At 37.1% G+C, this 24,964-nt stretch overlaps 1 protein-coding gene across 3 annotated transcripts in view; it reads right to left on the bottom strand.

Moving 5' to 3' along the window:
- Window positions 1–10,429: 10,429 nt before the first annotated feature.
- The window catches only part of CSMD3 (CUB and Sushi multiple domains 3), a 1,306,760-nt gene continuing 1,292,225 nt past the window's right edge, over window positions 10,430–24,964 (bottom strand). For all 3 annotated transcript variants that reach the window (XM_075550585.1, XM_075550586.1, XM_075550587.1), the window contains 5 exons: window positions 23,620–23,778; window positions 20,455–20,567; window positions 16,776–16,863; window positions 14,033–14,168; window positions 10,430–10,589 (listed from right to left, as the gene is read on the bottom strand). In XM_075550585.1, the coding sequence (XP_075406700.1) occupies window positions 10,430–10,589; window positions 14,033–14,168; window positions 16,776–16,863; window positions 20,455–20,567; window positions 23,620–23,778 (656 nt within the window). The remainder of the gene's footprint in view (window positions 10,590–14,032; window positions 14,169–16,775; window positions 16,864–20,454; window positions 20,568–23,619; window positions 23,779–24,964) is intronic.

The following is a 24,964-nucleotide window of genomic DNA, read 5'->3' as shown; positions in this document are numbered from 1 at the left end:
TGCATTCGTTGCATAGGAGGAACTGTGCAGATGGCACAAGCTTGGCAGTGTTCCTTCTAATACCCATAGGGTTGCTATGGGTCAGAACTGACTTGATAGCACCTAACAACACCTGCAACTACGTCTACTGGAAGTGCAGTGCTGTCTGTGATACAATGTCGATCTCCCTCCAAGGAAATCTAATCTATACAACTATTATCCAGAGTTTTTCCCCAACCACTAAAGTGAATGATGTAGATATTGAATAATTGTACCAATGCCTTAAATCTGAAAATTATCAAACATGCAATCAAGAGGTATTGATGATTACTGGCAATTGGAATACAAAGATTGGAATTAAAATAAGAAGGAGCAGCAATTGGAAAATATAGTCTTGGTGACAGACAGGATTCCATGACAGACATTTGCAAGAGCAACTTGTTCGTAGCAAATCCCTTTCTCCAAGAACAGAAAAGATGAGTTTACACGTGAACTTCTCCAGAAGGAATACACAGAATTGAAATTGACAATATCTGTTGGAAAAGACAACAGAGAAGCTCAATATCGGCCGCTAAATCTGGACTGTGGGTCAACTTTGGAACAGACCATCAGTTGCTCATACGTAAATTCAGTTTGTAGTTGAGGCGTGCTTTTAAAAATCATTTTACTGAGGGCTCTTACAGCTCTTATAACATCCATACATCAATTGCATTAATCACATCTGTACATATGTTGCCATGATCATTTTCAAAGCATTTTCTTTCTACTTGAGCCCTTGGTATCAGCTCCTTCCCCTCCCCACCAGCTGAAGAATATTAAAATAAGCCCATGAGAGCCAAAATATGACCTTGACAATATGTCACCTGAATTTAGAGAACATCTCAAGAAGAGGATTAATGCATTCAACATTAATGATAGAAGACTTGATGAGCTGTGGAATGAGATCGACAACATGATACATGAGGACATCAAAAGGTCATTTAAAAGACAGGAAAGAAAGAAAATATCAAGGTGGATGTCAGAAGACACTGGGGACTTTTTCTTAATCATAGAGTAGCTAAGGCAAATGCAGTACATTGTGTTAAAGAGCTGAACAGAGGATTTCAACAGGAGCTCAAGAAAACCACATAAACACGATTAGAGAAATATTTCAAGGAGCTAGGGTTAGACAACCATAAAGGAAGAACATACTCCCCACATATCTTAAACTGAAAAAAAACTGAAGAAAAAAATAAAGCCAAAGTTGAAATATTGAAAGATTCTAAGGGGAAAATATTGAATGATGCAGGAAGCATGGAATGAAGGTAGAAAGACTATAAAGAGTTACAATAAAAGAACTAGTCAACATTCCACCACATCAGGAGTTAGTATATGATGAAGAACCAATGGTACTGAAGGAAGTTCAAGCTGCACAGAAAGTATGAGCCAAAAAATTGCTCCAGGAACGGATGGAATACCAATGGAAATGTTTTAACAAGCTGATGAAAACCTGGAAATACTTTTCTATGCCAGGAAATTTGGAAGACAGCTATTTGGCCAAATATCAGAAAGAGATTAATATTTTGCCCATTCCAAAGAAAGATGCCCCAACAGAATGCTCAGATCATAGAACAATATCATTGATATCACATTCAAGTAATATTTGTTGAAAATCATCCAACAGCTGCATCTAGAACATTGACAGGGAGCTGCCAGAGGTTCAGGTCAGATTCACCAGAGAACATGGGGCAAGGGATATCACTGCTGAGGTTAAATGTATCTTGGCTGTCAACAGAGATCCAACTGTATGGATCAAAACAAACTGTGGAGAACTTTGAGAATGAGAATCCCAGAGCATTCATTGTGTTCATGCAGAACCTACACATGGATCAGTCATCAGACTTTTGAACTAAACATGGGGAGACTTCTTTGTTTAAATCAAGAAAGGTATGTCAGAGTTCTATCCTCTCACTATACATTTTCCACTTGTATACCAAGTAACTAATCCAAGAAGTTGGATTATGGGAAGAAGAATATGGTATCAGGATTATTAACAACTTCAGTATGAGTTGACAAAACCTTCCTTGCTTAGAGTGATAAAGACTTGAAGCAAGCTGATGAAGATCCTGGATTACAGCATCCGGTATGGATTACAACTATATAAAGAAAAACAATCCTCAGAAGTAGTAGGCAACATCATGATAACAAGAGAAAAAATTTGAAGTTGTGAAGGATTTCATCTTGCATGGACCTACAATCAATGCTCATGGAAGCAGCAGTCTAGAGATCAGAGACAGGTTCACTTCGGTAAATCTGGTGTACAAGTGCCCTTAAAGTACTGAAAAGCAAGGAGGTTATTTGAGGACCAGGGTGCCACCTGACCCAAGCTATGATATTTTCAAATGTCCCATATGCATGTAAAAGTTGGATATTGAATACAGATATTTGAATATTGAAAGTACTATGGACTACCTTGTATAAAACCAGCTGTCTTGAAAGAAGCACAGCCAGAATGCTCCTTAGCAGGTGTGGTATTTACATAATCTGTGAATTTGTGAAGGGGTGGAGCCTAGCCTGTCATATCAGGTCACAGCTTGATGATCTCTTTCAGAGACACCACAGAGATAAATAGCTCACTGGAGGCCATATACACTCACAGTCTCTGCTTTGTCTCCCTGTGAGACATTCCTGTTGACAAGCCACATGGAGCTACACTGATGGAGCCTAAACCCTGCAGCTGGAGGAGCCATGTGGAGACCCATTCCCTGCGCTGAGATGCTCCCAACACCACTGGATCCATAAGACATGTACTGCATGAATCTGAAGAGGAAATTAGAGACTGGTATTGGACATATGGGCTAATATTGGCCTTATGGACTTGATCTGGACTGTGCTGGGATGTTTTCTTAATATACAATACTATTTGATATAAAGCTCTTTCTTGTACACATATGAGCCTCCCTGAAATTGTTTCTCTAGTCTACTCGGACTAACACAGCAGGCAAGGATGGTGACTTTTTTTTAAATTTCTTTAGACATGTTTACAGGAAAGGCCAGTCCTTGGAGAAGGGCATTATGCTTGATAACATGGAGGGGCAGCAAAAAAGAGGAAGGTCCTTCAGGACATGGATTGACCCCATGGCTGCAGACAGACACACGGACACAGTTGTGAGGGCGATGCAGGACTGAGCAGTACTTTGTTCAGTTTTACTTAGGGTCACTATGAGTCAGAACCACCCCCACAGCACCTGACAAGAGCATTTCTTATCTAAACACATAGACCAGCATAAAACACTGATTCAGATTTCTTTTAATGCTTTAGTTACATTTTTAGAGGATGTTCAGTTACCAAGGGGAAAACAACAAACGAACCTCTCAGATATTTCAATATTATTAATCTGGGCAATTTGAATGGAGTGCAAACTATTTTAAAAACCTAAACAACATGGATAAACATCATCTATTTCTATTTTCAATAACTTATTAAAACCTAAAAATAACTAATTTTTGATGCGCATTACCTATTTAATTAGCAGGCCATTTGTTTTTAGCTAAAAAACTTAAAAAAAAACATTTCATAAACTTGATTTTTTTTTAAATTTAGCTCTTACATTGAATATCTGCAGAGAAAGGGTCTATTTGGAGTGGCCTCCTGAAAGACATTTCAACTATCACGTCTGTTTCTTTTAAGCAAGGTAACTGTCAATGTAAAATCTGTATCGGCGTGTTCAAACTGTATTTAATACCATGCTACAAAGGAACCCTCGTGGTGTAGCAGTTATGTGTTGGGCTGCAATCCGCCTGGTTGGCAGTTCAAAACCACCAGGAGCTCCTCAGGAGAAAGACTGGGATTTCTACTCCAGTGAACAGTTAGGGTTTTGGAAACCCACGGGGGTGCTCGGAGCCAACACCACCTTGATGAGAGTGAGCAGGAGAAGCCATGGAACAATCCAATTGAGCATGTATGTGTTCTGTGGGGGAAAGCGTGAAAAAATATTCAGAATTTCCATACCTACTCATTGCCAATAAGCCTAATTTTGACTTTAATCCCTGTTGACGTAACTGTTGAGGGCTGACTGCTAACTGGAGGTCAGCAGCCTCTCTGTGGCAGAAAAGATGAGGCCGTCTGCATCAGGAAACCTATATAGCCTTGAAAACTCCGTGAGATATTTCTATTCCATCTTACAGTGTTATTATGCGTCATTAGGAAACACTCTTAATAAACATATCTAACTACAATTAACTGTATTTAAAAAATAACTGCACATTTTTTCTGTTTGTGGTATTTTTTTAAGTTTACTGTGGGTTAGATGATGGTTTCACACTTTTTGTCCCTTTGTTTCAATGTTTGTGGTTTTTGTGTGGTTACTTGGAGAGGAAATGAGAGAAAAGGAAAATAGTGCCTTTTGGTTTCAACAGTGAGACCTTCTCTATTACATAACAATGTGAATATGACTCTTTATTTGTAATTATAAATGCATGGTGATTTCTCAATCACTTCCAGATTAACAAAGAGGAAAATGACTGGTGATATATAGAGAGAATGAGATACTGATATATATATGCCAGGAACGTATGGAGTCATTTCAAACACCTATCTAAAAATATTTCCTTTGCATCACATAGTAAGAGTAAAAATTTTAGACCAAAAGTAATAGTGACTTTCCTTAACTTATAAGTAGCATACCATTAAGAATCATTTTTTTCATCTTATCAAATTAATTTTTGCTAAAATATTGGCTGCTTTTTCCTCTTAAACTACATTTGTTATTTAACAGATGAAGCATCAACTACTAGATATTATTAATTCAAAACATTAAGATATAATGACAAAGTACAATGCACATTCCTCACTGACTTTGAGATTGGCCTATCACCATAAGTTGAGATATTAACAAGCTTTAAATTGTTAATTAAATTGACTTACCGGTAATATGTAGCTTTCAAATTAATCAGCTCCATCAAATTGAGTGTTCTAAAGAATATGCACTGATGCCACAATAGCTTTAATCATTCAAAGTTTTAGCAATGAGAGTAAAATCTTAATATGTATAATAAACCTGCTCAATGTTGTCGTTAAATTCTATGAAAGAAAATTTTAATTATTTTCAAATGGTTAAAGAATGAAAGCATATATCACATAAACTAATTATGTAGTATCTCCTAGACATGCCTTTAACCTTATTTTTTTTATAGCTTGACTAGATTTTAAGTTATTTTTGGATAAGATTCATGTGTTTCACCTATTTGTATTCCTCAAAATATCCAACATAGCTTATAATAATGTACATGGTAGTAATCTCAATATTAGAAGATTTTTGCTCTTGAATTATTTTATCAATGGTATTTTGATACTTATATCCCCTTTTTCCAATGGGAATTTCTTCGTAGGACTTGATTAGACTGTTGCTTGGTTAGCACTGTCTAAATTCAAAGCTTCACTTTTATTGTCTGCGGCACCTGACTGGTCGCATAAGGGATGTCTTTCCTCTCAATCACAAGGGGGGTGGTTCGAATGCCAGCCTCTCAGTCTGCGTCTTTCAGCTGGGATACACGCACAATTCAGAAAGCCTGCACCCTTGGATGACTACGGAAATTACACCTTTATCTTCGCTTATCTTCTGGGTCGAGTATGAGTCTCCCTTCTGTTTAAATTGAGGCCCCAAATTTTCTAGTTTTTGTCACTAATGATAGCAATCAGTAACAATGATATGTGAATGCCAATTTACATGTTATGAATATCTCAAATTATTGCGTAGACTCAATACTCTTTAGATTACCCAGCCTTTTAATCCCACTATTTGCTGTTCATTGAGCCAATGGACTCTTCTAGTGAACATGACTGATAACGCTGTTTTGTGATTGACCTCGTTGGTATTTTATTTTGTGCACTTACATACATTGTTCTCAGAGGGAACCAACGTCTTCCAAAAAGTCCTCGGTTTAAAATAGGTTAAGAACACATGCCTCTATTGATTTCCTCTATTAAAGCTCAGTGGTAATTTGTTTCTAAAGATTACATTCCTATCATACAATGCTCTCCAGATAGCATATTGCTTTAATAAATCCTTCTGAACACACAAAAAATTACTTCCAATATGCCCAATCATTTGCACCATGTGGCTGGCTCTCAATTCAGTTCGATAACTCCATATTTCACTGGTCCTGCTCAAGTCCACATTTTCACCCTCTCTTCACAGTATGCGCATAGCTACAAACATGGTTTGGATTTGTGAGAGTTTGCACAAAGAGGTCTTGAGTTCCATAGTGCAATACAAAGTACAGCTATGAATTTGAATGTATAGAATATACTGCATTTTCCAGACTAATAAAATGCCTAGGCATGGGAATTTATTAAAAGTTGGGAATGTATCTGGCAGGTATTCACTAGTTCCATTTCTTTGGACGATGACGAATGAAATCTACTGTCCGCTGGCCATTTCTATTCCCCGGTTAACTTTTAAATCTACTCTTGAATTATTTTAGAATGGCAAGCTTATGAAAGTGATGACAGAAAGATATTTCTCAAATTTTAAAACATGTATATCTTCTCAGATCAATAGTCCCTTACCTCCAAAGTCATCTTTAAAAAAAGAAACATCAATATTTCTTTCAGCCTCATTTCAAATGACCCATTCTACATGGATTCTCAGCTTCATGGGCTTCTGTTACTCTTTGAAAGAGATTTTTACTTGTCAAAATTAACCCCAAATATGCCTATTTTAAGTTTTATTCACAGATTAATATACTTTGGCATTTTCTTAGTATAGGATCTGATTATTTGATCGATCTTTTAAATTAGTGCTAGATGACTGCTTTTACTCACTTGTAAGAGAGGAGCCAACCCCACCCCCTGCCGTGGCAGTGTTTCTGATTCTCCCTGACACTGTAGGGCGCAGCCAAATAGCTTGCTAGAATTCCAAGACTGCACATCCTTATGGACCGGAAAGCTCTTCTTTCTCCTACCGTGCAGCTGCTGGGCTCAGCCTTCTGTTTTTAAGTTCAGTGCACATCCCACTATGCCACTAGGACTCCTAAGAGAAAAGGGAGGTGAACTAAATTTAGCCCTTGATGTGTATCTGTAATCGCTGACATTATACTCCAATAGCAAGAGCCCCGAGGTTTACATGTCTCTTATGTGCTTAAGTAGAAAGGGAGTGTATAGGCCCTAAAGCTCATTTCCAATAGAACCATTGCTAACTTCTGAGAGGGCAGAGGTTGATGAATAACGAATATCAAGAAAAATAAAATTTTAAAATAATGGCTAAGAAGAGAAGATATGTAAGTGAGGGTAGGGCATAAGAAAAAATATCAGAAGAAAGAAAACACTATTAAAATGAGTAAAAATTACAAAAAGAACAAAACCAAAAGAGTCAAAATAAAGGCAAGAATAACAAAGGAAAACATAAGAGATCTAAAGAGTAAGCGTTGGAGCTAAGCAACCAGTTAACAGAGACAATACTCACAGTAAGTATTCAGTTCTAAATTGAAGGTCTAATAAGGAGAGATATTCAACATCAATAGATTATATCAAAGTTGGAATCTGAGATCCTATAACAAAAATAATATTCAACTATATTTGAATTATGTTGCTGGTGAAGAATACAGAAAGGATCATGGACCGCCAAAAGACCGAATAAATCTGTCATGGAAGATGTACATCCAGAATGCTCCTTAGAGGCAAGGATGGAGGAGGCTTCACCTCACTTACTTGGGACATGTTACCAGGAGATACCATCCCGTAGCGAGGACATCATGTTTGGTAAAGTAAAGGCAAAACAAGGGAAGCCGACAGAATGCAATGACAAAGTGGCGACAACAATCGGCTCAGACGCAGAAACAAATGTGAAGACTGCGCAAGACCGGATGGCTTTTCTTTCTTGTCTACAGAGTGTCTACTGACTCCATGCACCTAATGACAACAAGATACATACATACGTCTTATGGAAAAATGTTCTCCAATAAAAATTAATTTAAGTACATTTTACTTTGAACTATGTAGAATTTCAACTTTCTTGAGTGTAAAACATCCCATGACCCACTTTTGAAATGGCCACCATCTGGCAAGATGTTTCTGAGTATTAGTTACGGTAGCAATTCAAAATGACTACTGAGCTCAAATCGATGAAACATGCTAAATGAAAGCATGCTACACATAAATTAAAAATTGACTGTGATACCTAAATATATATAGTGTTAAGAAAGTCACATTTAAAAAATTGTAAGATGAAGCTATTATATGCTATTATGCTTAAGCAAACACACAAAAAAGAAACAAAGTGAAACAACATAACAAAAACAACCAGTTGTCCAAAGTTGATTCCTACTCCTGGCTCCAGCATCGGTTTCAGGGTAGCGTGGCTCGTGTCAGTCTTCAAGGCCCAGACTTTACAAAGCACACGCCAGCCTTTCTTCCCAGACTCTGCTGGGAGGGTCCCAATCGCCAAGCTTCTATTTAACACCTGAGAACTTAATGCCTCATCAAGGGACTATTATGTTTACAGGGAACTTGTTTACCTGTAATATAGCATCAAACACTGGGAACTCCAGACTAAAATGAAGAAGAACACCAATATGTTATTATTATGCTGCTAAGTATAGATAATATGCCCTTCGGGAACCTGAAAATACCAGAGTAATGTGGGCTGTTCTTACCTTTTACAACCCATTACAGGTGCAGTTAATTTAGAGAAGAACACACGTTTTACAAAAGCAATTATTCATTTTTATTTTGTTTACATCGCACTGAAAATTTACATCATACTTTTACAAAGTTTTTTTCCCATAAAAATATACTTCTTTACAAAAGTGTATGCATTAATATAAGAGGAGTAGCCAGTTGCAGAAGAAACATTGTTTAAACAAGATCTTAAATGTATTAACCTTAACATTAATGAATGAATCGTTGTTATTGCAGTCATTTGAATAAACAAGAATAAATAACTGACGACGGTGTAAAATTTAAAACAGCATCCTGTCAGTAGAGTACAATGTTGAGAAAATTGTATGAATTTCCAAAACAATGTATCTCAAAGTGGAAATACAAGAATTTCACTAAATGCAGAGATAGATCCAAGCAGCTCCTGGGTGCCGTGATTTCTCTCAGGGGCACTCTGTCGCATGGTCAAAAGGTTGAGATGGTTCACAGAGTTATCCATAGTTTAAAGGGACAAAACAGAGATTTCACACTGGGCATATAATTTTATTCAACAGAGGAAAACATGCTATCAAAGGAAGACAATGACCTACTAAATAAAAAAATGCTGGTCTTACTCTATGGTGCACTTGTAAACAAGCCACCAGTAACTTAGAGATGCATATCTTCATTTGACAGGGAAAACAACCTGCTGTACCTGGAAACTGTTCAATAAAAATAAGGGTTTAGCTTTTTTGAAATATATGGCAATTTGATAAATCCAAACTTTGTAAAACAAACTTATGTGGATGATTTAGAAAAATAATTGTGAAGTCATTATATTTAGGATATGAACCCAAATATAGTTCTAACTTACTGTCAGAAGTCTCAGTAGAACATCAAATAAATTTTAAGACTTGTCTTGAAGAAAATGTAGCTATACCATAATGTAAATACTAGATTTGTAAGTACTGTTTTGTCTTTCCGGAAAATTGAAAAGCCTGGTAATGAATAGTAAGTTTAATGTCTCAGTAAAAATCATCATTTTAATAGGTAATTTTTGCCAGCCAAAGTATTTTCAGGATGACAAAACAAACCGAAGCCATGGTTCCGTGAATTATATTGGTAACCCCATCATGAGAAAACCGGGAGGGCAGAATGACTTTACCCTTTTCCAACACTATGACAAAGGCCAAACGGAGGACTATCATAACACTGACAAACTAAACAACAGGAAAAGTCCAAATCAGCGTGGCATAAATTAGCTTATGAACATTTGAAAGTGTGACTCAATCTTCAATAACAAGGGGAGTAAGGAAATCAATCACCTCAACTAACAAGAAGAGTTGATCGTGTGGTATGGATACAGGCTTGTGGCCAGGATGTAGCTCATGATGGTTAAAGATAAGTCAGTGATTTATTGACTCTTGTTAAGTATAGCTCTTATTTTCTACCCTATATCTTTTTTTTTAAACCCAGTCCCTCTAATATAGTTTATAAAGCACAGAAATACTGATAGTGGATGCTCCTCCAATATATGCAAATAGTTTATGTTTTAGAATAATCTCCTTTTTTAAAAAAGCAAATAAACGGTGAGTAAGCACTCTCAGAGTGCAGCCAGATTTCCGCAAAACTCTCCATGGTGAACATGAAGAAGAGTTATGGTCCAGTTTATGAAAAACAAAAACAGAAAACACTCTTCTCTGTTATTCCGCAGGAAAAGGTGACCCATCAAGTCTGGAAAGTGTGCTTTAATTGGTTTATCAGTGAACTAAAGGTGCACTGTTGTGTGTTTCGATTTCCGAGCTTCTGGAAAAGCGCCCGGGGGTTGCTGTGTTATACCATTGTGCAGACCGTGTTCAAGTTGGGGTCGAATCGAACCGCCTTCCCCTCCACGGACTTCGCGTTGGTGTCGTACATGGGATTTTCGAAGGCGGCTTGGCCATTGTTGTTTTCATGAACTGAGCATCCTGTATACTGTGTTTTCGGTGCAGTCCTGTGAAGGAGAATCTTGATTAGCTCTAAGTTCGCTTTTTTCTGGAAGTAGTAGAGTAAGGATTAAATAGTAAACACTTGAGGCGTCATACTGAATAATATAACAATGAATAATATAAGGCAATATTGAGAAATCATAAACAAAGTAAGTCAAGTTTGAACATCACTTTACAATCATAACTTTTATTCTCAGCTAGTCTAAATGTCTATTTGTATGTAGTGCAATATGTGGAATATACACAGGGTGTTGCGTTAGGTTGCCTGCAGTTGATTTTGATCCCTGGTAAGCCCTCAGCAAACAGCGCACATTTGCCCCACGGGGATTCAAAAGGCTGTCAACTTTATGGGAACAGGTCACCGGGTCTTCCCCTGTGCAGCAACTAGTGGGCGCTCCACTTGTCCAGGTAGCAGATGAGAGTTGAAGCAGTAAGCCATTAAGGCTCTTGGATACAAACACTGTACATGCTCATGTATAAGCCGAGTGTTTCAGCACAGTTTTAATGCAGCTTTTGTGGTGAAATTAGATGCCTTGGCTGATATTTGGGTTGACTTATACTTAAGTATATATGGTATGTATCAGGAATACTACCACACTTTTTCTTCTAATATGTTTTTGTTATTTGCATGGTCATATGTTACTATTATAATGAAGCTTTATTTAATTAATATTTATTCATTCATTCAATAAATATTCACTAAGCATACCAATCATGTGCCAAGATATATTCCAGGCACTGAACATAACATTAAAAATAAAGTTATTATTCACATAGATGTGATATTGTACTGATGGAGGGAAGTGAGCAGATGAAAGTTATAAACCGTAGCAATGCTAGACTGTGGGTTGACGTGATGGGGTGGAAGGAACCGGCACTTTAGGAGAGGCAATAGGGAAACAAGAGGCCCTGGTTTCGCTGTTGGTCAGGCGTTGGCCTGCTAGCAGCCAAATCTGTGTTTCAAATCAACCAGTCTCTCCACAGGAGCAGAACGAAGCTGTCTGCAGCCATAAAGATCTATACAGATCTACAAAGATATATATATATATATATATATATCTAAGGATATATAAGGTCCCTATGGGTCAGAATTGACTCCATGGAAATAAGTTAATTTCTGGTTTAAATAAGGAAACATAACTCTGAACATATCAAATGTAACTTCCGATCTGAAGGGCAAGACGGAACCATTTCTGCACTATTAAGGACTGGAAGATTCCAGGAACTGAAAACATCTAGCGCTGAGGCCTGAATTGGAAAAGTACTTGAATTTTGCTAGAAAGATAGGAACACCTTATTTCATTCTAATATGGTATATATTAAAAGAAAAACAAAAACACCCAACGCCAGCACGTCACAGCACCCTGAGAGGCAGAGTAGACCTGCTCCCAGGCTTTCTCAGAGAGCCTTGCATGTGCGCTACAGGGTCGGGGCACTCGAGTCAGAAATGACCTCCCTGACAGCAGCAGCAACACAGATTTAAGAAACAGACAGCTGTCGGGCCTCCCGAGGACAGACAGCACAGCAAATAAATGTGGAATCTCAGGGGAGGAGTAACTAGGAGCGTACAGGAAAAATCATTTCGCAAGAGTTACTTTTCAGTAGACAATTGGCTTTGACACACGGTGTCCTGGATGGCTGGTGTAGGTTGCTGTTCTTGAAATCCTGCTACATTTCCTAAGTCCTCTCACCCTTGATTATTTTTTATTCTATCTTCTGTTTCTGATATCTCACTGCATAATTTTTTGACACTGAAGATGGGAGAAAGATAAAACGTGTCCTGCCCTATATCTTGGATCTAATTCCTCGAAACGATTGGGGGAAGGGTCTTTTAAAATAAATGCATTTTCACCTCTTTGTTTTACCAAATAGCACAAATATCAAATAATAACTTAATGTAATTCATTAGATGTAACAAAAACATATACAATTATTTGTCTAGGAAATAATGTATCACTATGTCAAAAATATTTCCCTTCATTTTTGTTTATATCAGAGATTGTTATCTGATCTACAGGATAAAACATTGTTTTGTTTGTTTGTTTTCTTTTTTAAGAATAAGTTCTGAGTTGATTTCAGTCTCATAGGATTCACAATTTGATCTCCCTGGGAGCATATATTGCAATGATTCCAACAATTTATATTATTCTAGTTATCAAATTGAACTCACAGTAAAATCCAGACCAACTCAATTTTCTTCTAGTAATGCAAGCATCACAAAGACATAAAGGAATGTTTCTTTGCTAATAGCAAGCATCAATATTAAGGTAAATAAACACCAAGGTCTAAAAAAAATAATAAGTTGGCATAGCTTGGTTTTGATTAAATTTAGCAAGGATTTTTCTTTACCTATTAATTAAATCTGACGGTGGTCAGACCTAAGCATCCGCCAATTATTATCAACCTTTGTGATATTATAAATTATTTATATATTTTTGTGATATTCGATTATAAATCTTTGTGAAATAAACCAGTCTTCCTAATTAAACCCAATGCATTGAATCAATTCTGACTCAGTGCCCATATAGAACAGAGCAGAACGATTCCTTAGGGTTTCTAACCCTAAATATTTACAAAGCAGACAGGCTTAACTTTCTCCTGAGGAATGGGTGGTAGATTCAAACAGCTGGTCTTATCGTTAGCTGCCCTGAGCTTAATCTACTATGCCACCAGAAAAATGGCACTTATAATAAGACTCTCAGTGTCAAGGAGTCAATGCTGACTCACAGCGATCCCCTCTGGGGTTCTGAGGCTGTAACTCTTTACAGGAGTAGAAAACCCAATCTGGGTTTGAACTGCTGGGTTTGAACTGCCAGCCATGTGGACCCCATCCCAATGCGTAAGCACTACACCACCAGGGCTTGAAAACAAAACCATTACTTGCTAAGAATACATTTAGGCAACAGTTCATTTAATTATCTACATATATTTCCTTGGTAAAGATTAAATTTCAAGAGTGGAGAATTCTGTAATAAAGCACCTTAGTAGAGTGTCCTAGTTGAGTGGGGAAGGACCTATGCATGTTATGTATAGCCTCACAATATAGTACTTACATAATCTTCAAAAGGCAAGAGGAAATGAAAAAAATGGATTGGAGGATTTAATCTATGTCTAATTAAAATCAGTACGTTTTGTAACATAAACTAACAGGGTAGTGCACAGCTTATTCTTAGTTCTCTAAATACATTTTGTAGACATGTCACCTCTCCTATTTAAACCTTAACCTAGATGACCAATCCCTATAATCTCATTGATAATGCAGAAACAATTTGCACCTTTAGCTCTGTATTACACAAACATTGGCTGGTAAAAGGATGAAGGGTTGTTGAATGCTTGTAAACTTGAAAGAACAATTTTTTTATAGGTATAGCTGGAGAAGGGAAGTGAGTAATGTTTAAAGCTAATGTATTAACAGTTGATTCACAGAAGTTTCAAATATAACGCTTACCTTTGTTTATAAAGATAAAATCCAAATCCTGCAAATATAAGTGCAAAAAAAGGCACAAGAATAGCAATGGCCACTGAACTACTATTTGTACCATGAGGTTGATTCGACGAATTTGAGCCTTCAGACATATTCAATCCTAAAAATAAATATATAGATAAATAAACAAATAAGTTACAAAATATAAAACCAACTCTCTGTGTCTTGCATTAAAATCGACCTCTGCTTTCATGAAACCATTTCTACCTTTCTCAAGTTACTTACTTGGACAGGTAAGTGTCTACTTAACAAAAATGATTAACAGATCATCTTCAACTTACTTCTACAACATTTTGCAGAATGATTACTATATATATTTTCCGAGAAAAGACTACTCGATAAAAGATAAATAAGTAAAGCCCCAAGTTCTTGAACTAAGGTCTTTACACACTAATTGGATGACTGATAGACGCAAAGAAGGGGAATACATTAAGCAGTAATTACTGGCTGATGTTTTCCAGGAGGAAAGGGGGTCACTCAATTTGGGGGCACCTAAGAACATTTTCTGGAGCAGATATGGAAGGTGGATAGCCAGGGCAATGGCATCTATGTGGAGAAGCCAGTGCCAGGTGCATCTGTGTGAAGGAATGCATGCAGCAGATGCTGGAGGGCACCTGTATCATTTTAAAGAGCCCAGTCTTTCTCACCCATCTGTAGTGAGAGGCAACTGAAGGGGTTTAGGAAGGGAAGAGAGGAATTCAGAACGAGGATTCAGGCTGCTTTGTATTTAAGAAATATGGACTGGAAAACAGCTGCTAGAAAATAACCCAGTGACAACTTATAGCCCAACAAACACATGGGGGGGAGGGGCGGATTAATATTTGAACCCAAGCAGTAGGAACAGCGTGAACATATAGATTCGGAGGATATTTTGTCAATATAAGCATGCCAGTGACCTTACTACTTGTAGCTATACAACGATCCTGTTTTCTTCAGAACTTGCTGGTGGTGTGCTGATCGGTCAAGACAACGTGTGTGGGGATGTGGGGATGCAAGGGGCAGGAAGCGCAAGATTGAAAGTGTTCCACTGGAGCCTGCACAAGTGGCTCTGGGTGGCAGGAACAGAATCAGAAAATGATGGGAGGAAAGCCAGGTTTATCACCGTGTTGGCACAGCGATAGGGAAAGGAGAAACAGGCAACAGCTCATAAAGCAAAACAAAATTTCCTTTTCCATAGACTCTGCTTTAGATATACAAGGGACTACCCCCCGAAAAACCAATGCTCACTTGTTTTTGTTTTATGTGAGGGGGATAGGGCATTTGGAGTTCGTTCCACCAGGGCAGATTGTGAATCCACCTTTCTCTTTAGAGTTTCTGACAAGATTGCATAACATCATGTGACAAAAAAAGTCTGATTTGTGGCTGAAGGGGAACTGGTTTTGCCACCATGACAACGCACCTGGCTCATGCGCCATCTCAGTGCACATAGCTTTGGGGGGACTTCAACTTGGGGGGAGCTACCCTCACATAGAGTGTTTTAGGTGGTATCAAGAATATAACATGAAAATCATTCTACGTTCAACTACACAACAGTGTTCATGAATACTTGTCCTACTTTTTAAAGAAACATTATTTTAGGCAGGGACTTAATCTTAAATGTAATAAAGACTACTCTGTCGATGGTAGTGCTTAAGACATTTTATAGTTTATGTAGTGATTTCAGCTTTCTGTTTCTTAATATCAGCAGCTCCTTAGCCTAATTCTTATCATCTTGGTGTCTTTGCCAAAGTGCTTTTCTGTGTGTGTTTGGTGATTAAAGATTGGAGTGGCCAACGTTTGCAGTTCAACCTTGTAATTCAAATAAATATCTATTATTTTATTGCTCTTGTAAAATTAATAAAATGTCATTTTATTATTCATTATAGTTATTCATCTAGAATATAGTTATATAGATAATATTTTATAGTTACATTTAACTAAGCCCCAACATAGTTTTTTGTTTTATTTTTAATAGTGTCTTACATCTAGACTGTTTGTTTCCAGTGACCAGGTATAGTTTTTAAAAGTTCAAGCAAAGGAATTTCAACAAAACATGTTCAAATGATGGAATTTAAACCTGATTCATCCTTTACATACCAAGACTACAATATAAAAATGGGAGAGAGTGTAACTTATGAAGGCTATAGAACAAAAGCTAAATTAATAAATTTATTCAAAAAAGACCATCAAATATGTAAACATTTTAGCTAATTTGTGGGGCAAATTATATATTCCGTGCCTCTAACTAGGCAAAATTTACATAATGAAGCCTATAAATTCTGGAAAAGGGGTCTCATTGCTGAAAGCTATTTTCCTTTGCCATACCTGATGGGTTCTCAAAGCACATGGTGTACTTGGAACAGAGAGAGAAGCACAAAAATATTCAAACTGAAGAGAAGCACTGTAGTTCTCATAAGGTAAGATCAAATAATTTATAGTGTAATATTCTCTTTTTATCTATATCAGTTTTTCACATTTTCCTTGCTTAAGGGCAAGGACGTTTGTCAGGATTACTAGAACTATGATGGAAACTAAATATTATACAGAGTTGATACCCAGACAATGGATGAACTAAAGAATGTGATTATCTTAGCAGCTGTCCATATAAAGTATTGACGACGCAGAGTACAAAATGTAGTAAGTGTACTCAGTGTACAAAACACACTAGATTTCCCGGTGATGGCTGGGGTAAGAGAGGACCACATGAAAATTCAAATGAATACATTACCCAGTCTCTGTAGTCCAAATTGCCCATAATCTTTGCCCTGAATGAATCCTTGAAATACATAAGTAGCTCCATCAGGTTCAGCAGAAACCTAAAAGTATTAAAAAGTCTCATTAATCTGAAAAGTGGGCATATCAAGATATTCCATCTTTAATAAAAATTCTATTTTATTTAGTTATAAATATTATGCAGATTTTTCCCTCTATACCAAAACCAAACCAACTGCTACCAGTCAATTTCTCCTCATCGTGACCTTACAGGGTAAAATAGAATTATTCCACAGGGTTTTCAAAGCTATGTCTTTTATTTTTGAAAGCTTATTTATTTTTTATATAAATATTTTATTGGGACATAATCCAAACATCATAAATTTCAATGTATAATATTAATTATATCAAGAAAAGTTATACAATCATTACTAAAATCAATTTTAGAGCATTTTCTCCTTTCTTGTACTCCTTGGGATTAGCTCCCCATTCCCTAAGAAGCCCTTGGCCATATTCCCAATGAACCATTATCCTGCATTTGATGTCCTGAAAAACACACAGAGGCAAAAAAACAGAGTTTAAAAAAAAAAAAAGCTAAAAACCGTGACAAAATAAAATGAAGAAAAACCCCAGTTGTAAAGAAAATATTAAAACTAGGACAACTTTTAAATGGGTCAAAAGGGAGGTCAAAGGATATGGTGTTAGATTTTAACCTAATGACATCTGCCATCATCCACTTTCAACAACTCCGTGAGAAGAAGGTGACTCGCATTACTGGTCTGTGTTCACAGGGGATTCCGTTGAAGCTGACTCCTTTGGTATTTTCCCCTGCACGTTTACAGAGTTTGCTTATTCAACTGATCGAGTTTGTCAAGTGGTCAAAGGAGAATCAAGTCAGATGTCACATTTCGACATGGGGCTGTCTACTGTCAGCACCTCTACAGGCCTGTCTGTCGACTAGCACTGGGGCCGGAATCTCTGTGTGGATTCTGCAAAGGGATCTGGGGCTTCCACCCTAACCCATAACCTTCTGCAAACCAGGTATTCACAATGGAAACAAGCAAACACATCTCTTTTCTGTGGAGCAGCTGGTGAGTTTAAAATGCCTTTTGTTTACCAACTGAGACCTTTAACCTTGGCACCTTTCCTCTTGCCATCGAAAATTTCCCGCAAACATGAAACACAGGATATCATGCAGAACACACCATCTTTTAAAGCATACTTCTGATTTAAAATAACCATACAGCCAAAAAGGAAGTTGGTTATTTATATAAGGATACAAATGTCTAGATTCCTTATAGATTAAGAATACCATTGTCAAAAAACAAACAAACAGTGATACAGTAAACTAGAATAAAATTGAACTCAATTCATACTCTACTTTGTAGACTTAGGCACCCTTGTGGCATGGTGGAGTATACATAGACCTGCTAACCACAAGGTCAGCTCCAAGGGAGAAAACTGAGGCGGTCTGCTCTGATAAAGATTGGAACTCTCAGAACCCCAAAGTGGCAGCTCTACTCTGTCTTGTAGGGTTGCTATGAGTCAGAATCCACTCAGTGACTGTGAGCTTGATAGGGGTTAGTTTGTAGATTGAATCATTGACCAGCACATGCACACTCCTCGTTGCTGATCTCCACTTTCCGGGAGGACGCTGTCCATCTCAGTGTTGGCCCAGACCTCCTGATACTTCTGAGCCAACAGAAAGTGAGTAGCCCTCACAGCCAGTCCTTTCTAAGCCTCACTTATTGACAGACTTATTTCTAGTTCTCTATCTAACCATGCATGACCTCTAACAAGAGATGAAAATTCCCTATATGGCTGCCTCTCTTAGCAAGGGTTATAGAATAGAGTACGTGAAGCAGACATGAACTTGATGCCACACCTTCAAAAAAGCTGGACCCACAGTTGGACCCAGACAGATTAAAAGGAAATAAAGGCTTATTGCCATTTGTCCCTCATATTTTGTGACTGTGCCCAATGCTACAAGTATTGCCTAAGAAATGCAACGTATTTTGACATATAATTTCATACTTTAAAAGTTCTTTATATGCATATAGTATGATCTCATATGGATAAAATAAGAATTTGTGCATTTTATTAATCCTGTTGACTAACTAGTAATGTGAATTTACCCTGAATTTTGTTTCAATTTGTGGCAATTAACTTTTTAAGCAAATGACAGAATAGCGAACTTGAGATGGAAATTCTTTTCTTTACAAAGAAGCTTACTGAATCCGATGACCTACTATCTACTTTCCTTGTTTAAAAAAAAGCCTTATCTTTGTGAGATAGTTCAAGATTATTGTGCCAACCTGGCTGATAAACTCATGTGGGGTTAATTGAAGGGCAGGGAGATAAATGGCTGGGTAAGCCTCGCGTTCCTAGTTTTCGGGTCTCTTGCTTTCTAATGGTTGGACCAAGGTGCAGCTGCCTTAGCCAGTTCCCTGCTTCAGCTGGCAAGGCTCACTTCCTGAAGAATATCCCCTAGGAGAAGCCACATCCACCTACTCTGATGCAGCCCTGGGTGCTGGAGCAGACGTGTGAAGACTCCTGCCAGCGCTGAGATGCTTACACGTTCACTGATTCAGCTTTCCTCCTGCAGTCGGCATCATTGCATGTGTTTTGTGAGATGGTGGAGGACTTTGTGGATTGGTGTCAGACATAGAGGTGAATGTTGGAGTTGAGGGCTTGAACAGCACTAGGTTGGGTTGTTTTCTTGATGTGCACTTAACCTTTATATATAACTCTCTCTTATAAATATGAGTTTCTGTGGATTTGTTTCTCTAATGTACCCAGACTAACACTCTTTGTAAAGGACATTGGCAGAACCCATACCAATTTTTCAACAAAGAAGACTACTGGGCAGTGCATGGTTTTACCACATGTTGCTTTACACTGTCAAGTTAGACCTCCATTCGCCTTGATGGCTGAATGGGGCAGGTGATTCCATGGTGATGCTCTGAGTCTCCAAAGAAGCAACTATCCTACATCCCTCTTCACTGAACCCTTCATAAAATACACTAACCCTGTGATTCACCTTAATAGGGAGATTTCATTTTTCTAATGCATATTGTTCATGTATTTTACATACTTTAGTAGATATGACTAAAGACTTTGAATTACAATTTCCTAAAATGTATTTATGATAGTGTAAATTGCAGAAATTATCTGAGAAATTATCATTGGTAAATGATTATATATAAACAAAGTTAGAAATATGTAAATGGAGATAGATAGGTAGACAGTCATAAACACACAATCAAAGAGGCATCATTTAAAAAAATCAAATCTCATCAAAATATAATGATACTAGGTTTGATACTGAAATATATATGTAATATATTTCCACTCAAGAAAATATTTTGCCAATATTGTGTTCCAAAATGATTTACCATTGTACAGTAATTGTATTGTATTTTTAAAATACATAAAAACTCATTCTTAAGTCAATTTAAAAGATTTTATTTTCCTGGACCAGAAAAAAAAGCACAAAAAAACCTCAACTCAGTGCCATTTAGTGAATTCTGCCTCACAGAGACATTCAAAGCTAGAACAGACCTGCCCCTGTCAGTTTCTGAGGTTCTAAATCTTTATGGGAGCAGAAAGCCTCTTTTTTTCCCCTATTTTCTGGACAAACTAGCTGCAGATTTTTCATGAAAACAAGCAGTATGTTTTTAAAGAAATATACTTACAAAGCCATCCATGGCCCAATTTTCCTCCTTCATTTTCTTCACAGAAGCATGAGATGGTACTTTAATAAGATATATGTGTAGCATTAGGCGAGCTTCCTGACTTTTGTATACCCCTGTAAAATGTAAGAACCTTTGCGTTGATTTGGGATTGTACATATAAATGGTTCTAGAGCAACTTTAATATACCATGTAAGATAATTGACAGGGTGAAAATTAAAACAAGATTCAAATTGAGGACTATGTCACACATAATGCTTGCTAGTAAAACTGTAATATTTTCCATTTACAATAGTTTTATTGGCATATACTTCACATCTCACACAATTCAACATATTAACCATGTTGAGAAGTATTGTACAATCACCACCACAATCAAATTCATCTCATCCTCAGTGTTGTGAGCTCCATATTATCCCCCACCACCCCCTGCTGTGTCCCTAGATAATTAGTAATCCGGTTACTATCTTCATAGATTTACCTATACTGGATTTTATACACAGAAAATAATAGCAATATGCAAACGAGAAACAAACACACACTCACACAAGGTCTAGAAAAAACAGTGAAATCTTAGTTGAAAGAGAGCAGAAACTATTAAAAACCAAATCCAGGTGTGGAACTTGCAGATTGATTTGGAGCATCCATTGTCATCCATATCCTCTGCACAATGGAAGCTCACCACGCCCTCTTTCAAATGTGGATTTCATTGTTTAAAATCCGTGGGTCAGACAAGCTGATTAGCTTCCTCCATGTTGACTGAGTTTACACCTCACTTTGATGGCTTCAAGGTCTTCAGACAAGGCTCTCCGAACCGAACCGGACTCTATTCTTTCTGAGAGCCGTGCACCATGTGGTTTCTTCACATCTTCAGTTAGCTCCTCATGAGATTGTTCTTAGACTGGAGCTAGACTTCGCCATTCATATATGCATTCTCCCCTTCATTCATATAACTACGGTTGGTTCACTTTATAGACATCATTATCATTTTAGTTAGTGCACATTATCAATCATTCCCCCGGGGTATGAGGAATTTCTATTGACAGTGTCATGATTTAACCATTGGCATAGAAGGTATCGAAGTAAAAATAGTGTTGAGACAGAAAATTGTACAAGTATAACCCAGCCTATGCCTACCTTAATTCTTAATTGTAGGGGCTAATTATCTACACTGTTATCATTGTTATTGCTGGCCTTAATCAAATTAGTCCAAGATGATTGAAACAAAATTATTTCTTTTCTCAGACTCTAAAGCCTTAAAGAGCATGCTTCAAATAATAATTTTAAAATATTTACTATAATGATTAATACTATAAGCCAGAAAAAGGGACTATTCTGTGTTCCATTGAAGGCACGCAGATGTGTGAAAAAGTACATATCGTTCCTAACCTTAATGACTGGCAATGACATTAAGACATCTATATCAGAAACATGACCTGCTAAAACACATATAAGAAGGCAGTGCCTGGGAAATCGGAAGAGAGAAGGTTCATGTCACACTGGGATGGCAAAACAAATGTTTCTTAGAGAAAAGATCATTTAAGCAGGGTCTTGATAACCAAATCGGACTGGAAGAGCAGAAAAGGTAGATATAGGTAAGTGTATAAGGCATAGAAACAAAAATTCATACAATGAGTTTTAAAATTTGTTTCCTAAAGAATAATGATCTAAGAAGAGGAATAAGAATAAATGTGTTTAGGAGAATAGCAGAAAATAATGCTCAAAGTAAAAATAGGGATTAAGTTATTTTTGAAATTTAAGATTCCATTCATTATTAACATAATTATTCATCTCTGTAATAAAGTATGATAAAACATATTTGGAATAGAAAGACAGGAAATATAGAATTTGACCTAAAGCAAATTACTATTAATGGGGGAGATATGTAAAGTAACATTTTTCTGGAATATTTTATATATATATATATATTATGGTAAATGAAAGCAAGTGAAATAATCTAGTTAATCATATTTATTTCTATGTTTATAGGGATATACATCAAATCTTTTCTAAGTTAGGATAAGCATGAACTTATTTGGGGCTAACTCTTACAGAATATGAAGAATCTCTTTATGTTAAGTGAGTAAGTCATCATAATTGAGTTTTCCTCATTCATGTAAAGCTTCTTTGAATTTATATCATGTAGGCACATATTTAGAAATACTGTGTATTACATTCTAATATTTTTATTTTGGGAATAATGTAGACTCAGTCAATAACATCATTTCTTGTAAAATAAAAAGTGAGGATTAACATTTCTTCTAAAATGCTATTTATACTGTAAATTATTTTATTAATAATGATACATATTTTCATGTTTGAACTGTAAAATCATACTTCATTTTCAAATGTGATGGGCGATCTTTCAAAGCTATTATTTGGATAATTCATTATGATCTATTTTGTTGCCGGTGTTCATCTACCCTGTGCACTTCTTGGATGGCAAAGAGATTCCCTCTTTGAGCTTTTATCATCACAATGTCAACAGACAATCTAGTTAGGCCTTAAGTGAGCAATGCAGTTTGCAACAGTGAAAAGAAGAAAATCAAGAAGGTGGAATGCAATGCGAAGGCCACTTTAGGCTCCTCACAGTGTGCCACCAGAGGAGAAGACATCTGAAGAAGATTATCTGCAGGAAGAACAGCAGAGCAAGCGTCCACCATCGAAGCCAGGCGTTTCAGGCAGAAGAGACAGAAATGTGAGGGTAAGGCGATGTAATTCGGATGGTTCTGGGTCTCATGCCCAAATATGCTAGCTTAGCTCCATCTTTTTTGTCGTACATTGGATATCAATCTAAGTATTTCTGAAGAAATTATTGCGTTATAAGATCATTCTGAAATCATGAGCACTGTCTCTTTAGTGTTATGAGCACAGGAAAACTTTCAGTTGTACAAGTTAAAAGGCTTTGTTCTAATTTATGCTGTCTCATTCTAGTTTTGTAAAAATACTCTCTAGGTAACCAGAAAGTTAATAACCAGACTTTTTTATTTGTGTAGTAAAATTCAACTGCTAATCCAACAACTGAAAGGCATCATTTCTGAATGCATTGGGTGTTCGCACTCAATACAAATGTAGCACTTATCAGATTGACTACAAATCATCTAGAAAAATGAGTCGATGATGATGGCGGTGAAGGCAAAGACGTCATGCTATTTTTGAGTGTCATACCTGAAAGAAGCAGTTCCATGTTGCTATTAGTAAGGGTGGCATTAACACTCCCAGTAGAGGCATTGAAACTAGTAACGGTCAAGGTCATGGGTTGCTTCCTCCCTTTGAAATTGTAAGAACCTTTCCATATGTAATTTTGAGCGAAGACATCATCAGGAACTGTAACAGATTAAATAAACATACACATCAATTTCACAGTGCCCTATAAATATGTTATTAAATAAGAGATTAATAAAAATCACTATATGGAATTGTGCCATTGTACTAAAGACACCGTGTTGCTGAAAACACATAATGAAATGAACTGCTCATTGAAAAAGTATTTCAAATCATTAGGACAAATCAAAATTATAATGACAGATTTATTCATGACTTTATCAGTGGTAGAAAAATTGACAAGACCAAGTAGAGGCTCTCATTGTCATTAAATTGATCTGACTCAGAGCAACCCTATAGGACAGAGGAGAAATACCCTTATACATTTCAGAGACACATCATTCTCCTGCAAAGCGGTGGGTGGTCTTGAACTACCAAACTTGCAGTTAGCCGCCCAACATGTAACATATTAAGACCAGATGAAAGTGGATTTGGTTTTTAATTAAAAGCATCAGGCTTAGATTTAGAACCCAGGTACTTACCAAGTTCATTCTTATTTAATCTCCTATACCAATATATTTATTTAACTAGGAAAATAAAATTATTTTACTGAACCAAGTCCATCACAATGCAAGTCCCTCAGAGGTATATGTTTCTTCTAGCAGTGGGAATGGGGTCATAGGGAGGGAACCACATAGAAATAAAAATGATAATCCTTGAAGAATAGCCCTCAAGGAATTCTTTGGCCACCATTCACAATATTGAGTTCAATGACTGCAATAATAGATGATTCTGGGTGAATATAGAACTGAGTTAAAGTTAATGTGCCAACCTGGCTGATAAACACATGTGATATTATTTGAATGGCTAAGAGTAAATGGCTTGGTGAGCCTCGCATTTCTAGTTCTTGAGTCTCTTACTTTGTGATGGTTGGGCCAGGGTGAAGCTACCTTAGCCAGTCCCCTGCTTCAGCTGACAAGGCTCACTTCCTGCAAGACATCCCCAAGGAGAAGCCACGTGGACCTATCCCGATGCAGCCCTGTGTGCTGGAGCAGCCGTGTGGAAACCCCTGGCAGTACTGAGATGATTACACATTCACTGACTCGGCTTTCCTCCTGCAGTTGGCATCATAATGTGTGTTTTGTGAGATGGAAGCGGACTCTGTGGATGGGTATTGGACATATGTGTTAATGGGATTATGTTGGACTTGTGGGCTTGGTCAGCACTAGGTTGGGATGTTTTCTTGATG

The sequence above is a fragment of the Tenrec ecaudatus genome, chromosome 5 (genome assembly GCF_050624435.1).
Source record: "Tenrec ecaudatus isolate mTenEca1 chromosome 5, mTenEca1.hap1, whole genome shotgun sequence".
In the NCBI taxonomy this organism is placed as follows: Eukaryota; Metazoa; Chordata; class Mammalia; order Afrosoricida; family Tenrecidae; genus Tenrec; species Tenrec ecaudatus.
This window is presented reverse-complemented; position numbering and strand designations above follow the sequence as displayed.